Raw genomic sequence first — 11,153 nt, forward strand, 5'->3', positions numbered from 1 at the left:
TAGAGCATATACAAAATATAATATTATATATAGTAGAAATGGTAGTTTAATTTGTAACTTATTCATTCAGCTTGGTATACAAATACTATGTTTATATAAGTCAAAGAGAGTTAAATGTTTTGCAAAAACTATTGCCTTAAATATGTGTTTCGAATTTGTACCAGCAACAAATGTGGCTTAAAACCGTGTCTCTCGGAAATGTTTCTGTTTAGAACATTATTAGTGGACACAATCAACACAAGTCCCCTCAACACAATCATAATGAGTAAAATGCTGTATTAAATGTATAGTTTCTGTCATTAAAAGCACTTTATTTTAGAAGATGCAAATGGAAGACCAAAATGAAAAAGCCCCAGTATAGTGGTATGTCTCGGCCATCTTCTCAGGCCCACCAAACACTAACCCTTCTCTATAATATCTTTTTTCTTTAATAACTGAATTGTAAATTCAAAATATTATGGTCTTATACAAACATATATTGTGTCTACATTAGATGAGGTTAGAGTGCTATGCTCCGGATCTCTGTAACACGTCGAATAATGTTTGTATTTGGTGTTCAGAAGTGCCTTGGTACTTGGTCTTGTCTACCTAGCAGTAGACAGAGATGAATCTGTAGCTTTCTCATTTACAGTACATACCTAATATATACGGTTATTCGATTTGGTATCGTGTACCACCTTCTCGTGATACATTGGGGTTTCTGTGTGTTTCTTAACAAAATATATAAAGCAAATTTTATCTTATAGTTTTCGAGAGAGTCTGTGATTGTTTGTTCTCAGGATAGTCATTTAAAGTAACAAGCATTTGTTTTCCAGTCTTTCTTTGTAGCATTGAAAGATATGAAAGATTGCATTATGTCTAAAGCAAATTAAAACGTAAATGGTGCTACTTGCAAATCATTCTCAGCTTATTTCCATCCTCACCTGTCACCCTTCTTTTATGAGCTTGAATGGTTGTAATTCATGAATGCTTTGCAATACAGACCTAAGATTGGTCTCTTTAAAGAAGACACTGAAGTGGAACCAGCTGCACATTTTACTGTAAAACAAATTTACTAAAGTTTTTTTTTTCATACAATATATACTGTATATATATATATATATATATAAAATTATTTGAACTCTAAAATTGCTAGAAAATCAAATCCATATATCTAACCAAGTTGTTTCCAAATTTAAAATTGGTATCACAAAAATTGAGTCCGCTAAAGCTTTTAAAGTACCGTTTAAGCAATGTTAATTTCAAGTTTCAGTTTTTACAGGATGAAATTGGAGTGTTTAAGCTTTCAAATGATACCTAATTTATGATGATTACTAAAATATGTTTATCACTTTGCTTTATTGTTTCAATAATCTTCTAGTTTGCCAAGCTCTATTGTTATTATTGTATGGCTTTTATTTATATAAATTTTGAGAGATACAGTATCTGCTCAATCTTCCCACTGCTGCAGTTCTTATAGACTTCCACTGACTGACCACACACACACACTAACACACACACACACACATTCATACAAATGAACATCTGCATTCAGAGCTGGATTATGGACCTGGGCTGCGTGAAACTCAAAAGTATTGTGAGCTAAGTTGATCGTATAGAGGCCAATGATTACGATGGTTCTACGATCTATAGCTTACGATGCTTTGAGGAAATGACACCTGGTCAGTGAGCCTCATATACAGTAGATACAGTATGAGTACTATAGTATTAAATTAGTGATTTTAAAATATATTGGGGGAAAGGGTATAAATTGATGTTTATCAGCACATTTATGCAGCATAATATTATACAGCAATATTTACTATACATGTAAACGAATTCACTACCGCAAATTTACATTATCATTGCACCTTATGCATATGATTAATCACCCTGACTTATGGGAGTTTAAGAATGTTCAAGCAAGCCAAAAGAAATGGCAGGATATACAGAAAATTAACTTGTTTTTAATGACATAACAATTATGCTACAGGAACATTCCGATCCAGGCCTCTGTATCCCACAAGACCATGATACTGTTGGCCGCAAACAAATGTGTAGCGCCAAAATACACAAATGACCATATAAGGGATAAATATTTAAACACTGAACAGGCACACACTTCCTATCAACTGCTTCTGGGAGTCGAGGAAACCTGAGAGAATTGATAAAAACAAAAATATACAGGCTGCATGAAATTGATAGGTGTTCATGTGTGTAGATCAAGGACACACTCTTAAAAATAATGGTTCTTTATTGGCGCCATATGGTTCCATGAAATACCTTTAACATCCATGGAATCTTCCCATTGCACAAGAGGTTCTTTATAGTGGAAAAAAAGTATCTTCAGATTATTAATGTGTTCAGATTATTAAAATGTTTTTCACACAATAAAATGGTTCTTTTTAGAACTTTTCACTGAAAGGTTTTTTTGTGGAAACCCAAAATGGTTATTCTATGGCATCACTGTGAAAACTCCCTTTTGGAACAACTATTTTTTGGGAATTCAGTGGGATAATTTGAGTAAGAGATGAGAGTAAGATGTGTAAGATCCTTTCATTTAGATGCTGTCTACCTCAGAAAGGTAACAGCATCCTGATGTTGAAAGGCTGCAGCTTGGATGTCATAAAATTCAGAATAAATAGACTGGCTTGTATGGATTTGGATGTGTGGAACTGGATGCGTGAGGATTTCTCAGAGTTTCTATGCTACTCCCACATAAGATAAGGGTTATTCTCTTTAGAAATCAAAGAACTGTGTTCATTTGTAGCTGAGAAACAAAAAAGAGAAGAATTGAAATATCATACAATATCGTGACTATTGAGATGTTGTTTTTCAAGGATGGCTGTGTGCGTCCATGCTACAACCACAATAAAAGGCATTGTGTTCATGTCTATCTGAGAAACAAAAAATGTAAAAGAATGGAAATATTATCATAATTTTTAAGCCAAGATACAATCTGATTGCAAGAACACTGGCACACTTTCAGAGAGGAAGTTTCCACAATGTGATGAGGTTAAAAGTGAGTGATTTTGTTTAATATTGTCCATATGAAGTCAGCAATATGTATCCAGTAATTGTTCCAGTGTGACAATAGATGTTTCATAACCTTAATCACGTCACTGATGCAATCTGTTACTATTGGGGTCAAACTTAAATATTATGTAACTAGTTCCATGTGGTTCCTAGAAATCTTTCTAGCCATTAATCAAAATAATCTGGGTAAACCAGGCAAATCCTTTATATATAAGTCTTTTTTTTAAAACACCATAACTTTGCCTGCAATTAAATATTAAATTAGCTTTTTTTAATCATTTCACCCTAATATTTAGCCATGCATCTTACCTTATTCTGGATTTCTTTGGTTATTTATTTGCTATTCGTAAATAATTATATAGTAACACACTATTTTTATTTTGTGCATTTTTATCTACATTTTGTAGAGTACAGACGTGCAACAGTAAAGGTTTCAAATTAATTATTAAACAATGCATCATCAAGTATAGTTATTTTTTAACTTTATTTTCATGTGTTGATTTGTTAAAGCACCTCTTAAAACTTGTATCTGAGAGCATATAACATAACATAACAGAAGTGAGACTGATAGACTGTTTGTCAAACTTGTTTATTTTTGCAATTGCCTTTTCTCATGAAAGATGTGGATGGAAGCCAAGCAGCCTTATTCCCAATGGGATTACAGGCCTCTTTAAGAGCCTCCCATAATGTGCAGCTTCTTAGTGGCAGACCATTATTTTCCATGGAGAAGGGAAACACAAATAAGGAAGAGTCAATAGATCATTAGAATACAATAATGCCACAATCAAGAAGAATTAGGCCTATATAAAATAAAATATACATCTAACAGTTACATTTAAATTAGGCCTAGAAATAAGGATAAGAACAGCCACTTAGGATTTAATATGGCATCCGAAATCATTTTTATGTTTATTATAGTTTCTCAAGTTAAAGCTGCAGTCCGTAACTTTTTTGGGTTAAAAATTACCCAAAATAAATTTTTGAGCAAGTACATAACCAGCCTGTGTTTAAAACTATCTGCTTGCCTTAGCTCGTTTCAAAACGGTAAGCTTGAAATAATGTTTATAATTCCAGTGGTACTGGTGGATTTCCGCGGGAAATTCAAGCATGTCTTTGCGTCATTACGTCACATCTGTACACATAAAGAACGAGTCTCGGCTAGTAGGCTATATTGCGTGTGAAGATGTTGGAGGTGGAGATATATAGCCTTTTCTCACAGCACTTAATATAATTAAACTTATCAATTTGATGGCGGATCCAGAAAGGTTTAAACGACAATTACCAGTGACAACTGGAGATTCACCCGTTGTAAAATGCAAAAGATTTTGGAGTGGCTACAGAAAAAAAGAGACCGCAACCAGGCCCATGCGAAAACAAGGATAATATCGGAATGGCTTCAATTATGTAGTAGCGCACTTGTTCGCTTAATTCATACAGTTACGGAGTAGTGAACTGCAGGTAGCCCTAATACACATTAAATGTAGTCACGCAATGCTGATGTTGTTAACATTAAAGATTTTAGAACAAAGTATAATTTGCACCGATTTACTGAATGTTTTTTGGGTTTTTTTCCTTAGTTGGTCAGAACAAAAGTGGATGTTACTTACTTGTTCAGATGACATGGATTTTCTGGTGAAAATTCTTATGTTTGTCATACTTCCAAAAAGTATAATCTGTGATTCCGAATGACAGTATCCACACCGGCGCGGTGACTGACAGCCACACATTCTCCTCAAAACATTGGATTCATCCGCGCTGTGCCGTGCCGAGGCACAACCCACGTAAAGTTGATAATTCCGCAAATAACTGCAATTGCAGATTTCGAACAGAGGTGGATACAAAGAGGAAAAACTATGAACTGCAGATTTAAGTTATCTTATATGTTTATTATTATTGGAAAATAATGAAATAACCATTGTTCGCTTATTAAAAGAATTTCATAAGAGTGTCTTGCTGTTCGGTTTGTTGTGAGGACAATAGTTTAGTTCTATGATTTATTATTATTATTGTGATGATCATCATCATAGCTTTAAAGATGCTGCAACACAATGACCTTTTGGACAGTATGATTTCCATAGAGGAATAATCTAAATAAATATGTTTGAGTTATGTTGCCGGGGTATTCAGAGTGCACCATTTTGTGAGGCTTTTTTATTTTTTTATGTTTTTTATGTTAGTTTGGTGGATAGAGGGGGGAGATTAACGTTAGTCTGCCGTTGGGCATAGTTCTCAGGGTGCAACAGGGTGTTGTGCCGTTTTGCAGCAGCTTGACCTGACGGGGACCTTCATGCAGCTTCTACCTGCTAAGATTTCAGCTGTGATTTGTAAAAGAGGAACGAGACAACGTAGAACTGTTATTCAGCTACATTGCAAACAGTGCATTCGACATTCTCTGTTGCTAACATAGTGACTGATTCGAGACCAGTGACTCGTGTCCGCCAAGCAGATGCATTGAGCTTTACGCAAAAACTCAAACCACAATAACCACCATTTCCGGCTGTAAGACACACGACTGGAGCTTTCTCGTGGGAACTTGTTCGACACTTTACCTCTTGACTTTTTCATATTCACACACTTCAGTGTGGCTGTCTAGATGTGTGTGAGCATCATGAAACCTCTGTCGCCTAGGCATGTAAAACATCATTCAAAACACCAGGACATGACATTTGTGGAAATACAAAAAAATATCAGAATAATGATCAGTTCAGCATAGTTACAGGCAGCCTATAATAGCCTACAATGTGAACTGGTTTAAGAGGTTGTAAAATTATAAAGCGAATGAGCGAGGGGAAATGTGAATGAACCTGAATGAAGGAAAATTAGGCTACATGAAAACATTCACATGAAATATCGTCGTCTCAAGATATTTTAGCACAGTGTTTATTTTTTCTTTTCATTTTTGACGTTTGGCTTCCATCTAGTGGCAAACAGCAAAACGCCATGTTCGAATTTCCTGATATCAAAATAATGTTTGATAATGATGTCAAACTTGTCACCTCAGGTTAATGCACTTATCCAATGAGCTTGGACCTGTGCAGGAAAACTTTAATCGTTCCGGTTTCTACAAATGTTCGTATAAAACGCATGCAAGCTCGACTCTCATAAATAAATGTCAAAACTCCTCGATGAACCTCAACAACGAAAAAACATTTGTTCACCAGATCAGCATTATGGGTCGTAATTTTTATTGCATCAACAAAATGTCATGGACTTTATAGAATAAAAACAACTTCTTAACATTTTTAAAAGGTAGCCTAAACCTTAGGCTTGTGTGAAGAGGAACCATGTGAGGGGGGTGAGACAGAACAGACCAAAACACAAATCATTTCCTTTAACTCCGGCCTTATAGTTAATTATTCATCTATCATCAACAGGTCAATGTGGGGGGGGGTTACATCATGCCTACTTTTATCCTGGCCATATTTACAGTATAGCGTTAATGGCTCAGAGTGCATTTTAACAATTAGGCTACTCAGTTTGGCCAAGGGGTGTCACTATTGGAGTACTTTACACTATAACCACAACCCAATAACTCCGCAAACAGGCCAGAGAGACAAACATAGGCCTATGTCTACTGGATGACAGAATCCACCCAGGACACCCTCGCTTTTTTGCACAAACCTCATGCTTTCTAAGACAGGTCTTTTAGAACAGCGTTATTCATAGTGAGTGGAACTTTTACACAATACTTTTAACTTAAAACCTGGTGTATTCAGTGATAGCCCATTAAAGAATAATTTTTTTTTCAGTTCTCTTCATGACCTAATATTCATTCATCAGAAATTAAAAGTAAGTGTGGAAACATGTTGTTCCAAACCTGTATGAGTTTCTTTCTTCTAGGTACAAAAGAAGATATTTAAAAATGTTGATAACCAGACAGTTGACGGCACCCATTGACTTCCATAGTATTTTTTCCCCTATATGGAAGTCAATGGGTGCCGTCGTTAACTGTATGGTTACCAACATTCTTTAAAATATCTCTTCTGTTGGGTTCAACAGAAGGAAGAAACTTATACAGGTTTGGAACTTGAGGTCTGAGTAAGTAGGCTAATGACAAACTTTGTGTGAACTGTCCCAGTTTAACTGAATGAGACTTCACGTGCGTAACGTAACAAATTCCCAAAACCCGAAAGAAGAAATTCACATTCTTTTCAATGTAAAGGGGAAGCCATTCTTGGAACGCCACATAAAAGCACAGTTCATTTCCAACCTCTCCCCGCCCTCAACGCACCCTCCTCCCCATTTATCCAATCTCACAGTGGGTGTTGTCGGTGTGTGAGCCAATAATGGCCAAGCGCTTGCCCTTTGAAACACGACCATGATAAATGATTGTATGTCAGTCTTGTGTGAAGAGGAACCATGTGAGGGGGGTGAGACAGAACAGACCAAAACACAAATCATTTCCTTTAACTCCGGCCTTATAGTTAATTATTCATCTATCATCAACATGCTGATTAAATCCCATATTACTCTTAAACAGTTCCCTAATACCTTTGCCGTTACTATAATCTGTATCATAATAGGCTATTAAAGTTTATTAAAAAGTCAAGTAAAATGAACATCTTAATCAAAGGTTAAGATTAATGCAACATCAAAATATATACGATTTTTTTGTGTTATTGTTGCCGCTTTTGTTACGGTAGCCTATTATTTATTTACAGGTGATTTTTTTATATTATTTATAAATATATTTTCATTTGATGTGTTATAGAAACAATAAAACATAATATATATATATATATATATATATATGCACTAAATATAAAAAATTGCGTTCTTTTAAATCCTTTAGGCAATAATAATTATAATTCCATCGTGTTTTTGTATTAATTTGGTAAATAAGCAACAGCTGTTATCTATATGGCATCACTGTCACTGAGCACAACATTATTATATCACTGCATTGGCTTTTAGTTCTTCCTACCATATCTTTATAACTCTTCACCACTCCACAGATACTAGCTGTGAATGAGAGTAGGCCTACTGAAAATTGCCTAACATGTCTTTCTCTCTCTGTTATCTTCTCTTATCCTGTTTGACTCTGATGAGAGACTTCAACTATCCCTTGACAATATCTACTCATCATTGTGGCAATGGTTGTAGCATAAAACATGATACACTGACACTTCGGTCAATACGAATGTAGAGTTCTAATGTAGAGTTTTGTCTGACTGTACCAAAACAATTTGGTTGATTTTAAGCCAGCGAAGAACAAAACAGATGCATTGAGAAACAATCAAACTGTCATGGGAAGACATACAAATGAACAGGTGTTTTTTTGTTTTGTTTTGTTTTTTGCTGGATGATGGGATTGATTTTTCACATACTGGCTATAAACACTATCCAAGAGACTTGCAGTCTGCGCTTTTCTTGGATGACAAATACTCCTTCTAAAGCTTTGCTTATTTTCTTAACCAGACTTGGGGCCATAAGGTTCCATGGATGACAAATACTCAGCAAATACTCCTTCTAAAGCTTATAGTTAATATTTGCTTATTTTCTTAACCAGACTTGGGGCCAATTTGTACCAGGTTCCATGGGGATCAATCGTAATCTTATCTTCTGTGCAGAGTCCATTGGGGTAATGTGAGCTCAGTGTAAAGGTTAGACTGTTGTGAATTCAATATCAGCAAAACGCTTCCCCCATATTGTCCATACTGTACGGCTAAAGACGATCTGAGTGCATGATATAATTTAGTTTCTTTAGATAAGATGAATGAATAGGGAAAACCAGAAATCAATCAGCTGTTGGTTGGTTAGAAAAACCTACAGCAGTTTTGGTTTTTAACTGGTTTCCTGTCAAAAGTGGTCTTACTTCAGCTGGTAAATATGGGCTTGGAGGAGAGGCCTGAATTTAAAGGGATAGTTCACCCAAAAATCAAAATGTTGTCATTATTTAGGGTATAGAGGGTATGCGCATGACGTCACCGTCGGCCGGAGTGAATGCGGTCACGGCCACAAGTGGCAAAAAGACTGAGCGGCAGCATTTGTTTTCAGCGTGAATGCCGTGAAAAACACACAAAACACATCTAAAACGGCAAAGAGCTTTGCGATTGACTGTACAACTAGATCTGACCAGAAATCTGATACTGTATATTTTTACAGACAGCAAAAAGCTACAGAACAGACTATATTCTGCATAATTTGATGTTTTTAAATAAACACTGACAAAAAACTATACAAGTTTTAGGGCTGGACGATATGATGATATACAGTATAACATTAATGTAAGTGATCACTCGGATTTAGACCTATCTATATTGTATTTATATAAAACGTTTACAGGCAAATTTTCTTAATTTATTTCCCCGGCGTCGAAATCAGGCACATATGTCAGGAAACACGATTCCTGGCTGCATGTCAATATCCATGGATCACTGGATCTTTGATAAGTTGTAAGGAACACTATATCGAGTCCAACTTTTAGTTTAAACTCTTTGTTTTACTCGAGTTTTCGCAGTTTCCACTATTAACTCCAGTCACGCAGCAGCTCTTTTGCCACTCAGTCCGGCTGAGGGGGGCGTGTTCCGGCGGGAAAGTGACGTTAATGCATTCCCTCTATAACTTATGTCATAAGTTGTTCCAAACCTGCATGAGTTTCTTTCTTCTGTTGAATACAAAAGAAGATATTTTAAAGAATGTTGGTAATCAAACAGTTGACGGCAGCCATTGACTTCCATAGTAAGAAAAAAAATACTATGAAAGTCAATGGCTGCCGTCAACTGGTTACTAACATTCTTCAAAATATCTTCTTTTGTGTTCAACAGAAGAAAGAAACTCATACAGGTTTGGAACAATGTGAGGGTGAGTAAATGATGACAGAATTTTCTTTTTGAGTGCACTATCCCTTTAAAGCAAGCCTATCAGATGATCAACAGGACAGAAAGTAAAGGCCTACTTGGTTTATTAGAGTGTGTCATAAAAAATCTTTCCGATAAAGATTTAATAAACTTTATTGACCATATTAATCTTCAGTTGTTTGATTTTGAAAATCACAGCAGGAACTCATTAATTTAGCAATGACCTTGAGACTGGTGGACAGATGACAGGTTCCAGGGAGAAACTGGAAGGACTTTGATTTGCTTTGTGACTTTGCTACTGCATAAAACTGATTTGTTTTTAAACAAATAACATAATAATGTGTGCAAGTTTTATAAATTTGTGTGTATGACAAAACAATGTGTGCTATAATTGGTGAGTCTGTTTTTAACCAATACTATGGACTTTTGTAAGTGATTTAAATTTAATAATAATAATAATATCCAGCAAAAAAAAAAAAGAAAGAAAAAAAAACACATTTCAATGGATTAAGCGTTTCTTGCGAAACATATCAACAGATCACCAATAGTATTGTTGATTTTATCTGAATATTTTTATTTTATTTTGACCGTTTTACCACAGGACCATAACATTTGACATGCACATTTATTTATTTTTAATTTCTGAATCCATTAAGGTTAAAAAAACCATTAAACTCGTTGCCATTGTAAATTTGCAATTCATATGAAAATTATTAATGTGTATCTAAATAAAAAAGTCATTTTGAAAACATTAAGTTTTTTTTAATGTTATAAACTAGGTTAAATAATAGCAATAATTGCTATAGATCAAATTAAAATATAGCTGAAATAATAAGAGTTTTAAAAGTAGCGCGTGCGTTTCCTCCTCCTCCGTGACACGCAGTGACCTTCCGTCTGCTCGCGCGACTCCTCTAAACACGCTGCTGCCTTTTAAAGCGCGAGACGGCATGAGCGCTGTCACTTTCACACTGAACGAGGCAGGCTCAGGAGCTTCCGTCGTCTCGTTCATTTACCCCCATTTTCGTTTCCCTTTTTCACCTCGTCGATAACCCATCATCCTTTAATTTCATCTTTCTCCATTGTACCGTAACTTTCAAAGTCCCTTTTCGCCATGTACCGGTATTTTGGGGAGCTGCTGACTCGCGGAGCGGGAAACGCTCTGGCCTCGGGATGCGTCGAGTCCGCTCTGCCGGCTTCCTCGTCTTTGCTGAGGGTGCGTCACTACAGCGATGCCGCTGACAAGGAAGATGACCCGAACTTCTTCAGGATGGTGGAGGGCTTCTTCGATCGCGGCGCTGCTATCGTCGAAAACAAACTGGTGGAGGACCTGAAGACCCG

The 11,153-nt window shown here is 35.9% G+C and overlaps 1 protein-coding gene across 1 annotated transcript in view; it reads left to right on the plus strand.

Moving 5' to 3' along the window:
- The first annotated feature begins 10,761 nt into the window (after positions 1 to 10,761).
- Positions 10,762 to 11,153, plus strand: part of glud1b (glutamate dehydrogenase 1b) — a 17,238-nt gene continuing 16,846 nt past the window's right edge. Inside the window, exon 1 of the mRNA XM_056255624.1 lies at positions 10,762 to 11,153. This exon is cut by the window's right edge and continues 170 nt beyond it. Within this exon, the coding sequence (XP_056111599.1) occupies positions 10,927 to 11,153 (227 nt within the window). The 5' untranslated portion in view covers positions 10,762 to 10,926.

The sequence above is a fragment of the Rhinichthys klamathensis genome, unplaced genomic scaffold (assembly GCF_029890125.1).
Source record: "Rhinichthys klamathensis goyatoka isolate OS25496 unplaced genomic scaffold, OSU_Roscu_1.1 h1tg000121l_1, whole genome shotgun sequence".
NCBI lineage: Eukaryota > Metazoa > Chordata > Actinopteri > Cypriniformes > Leuciscidae > Rhinichthys > Rhinichthys klamathensis.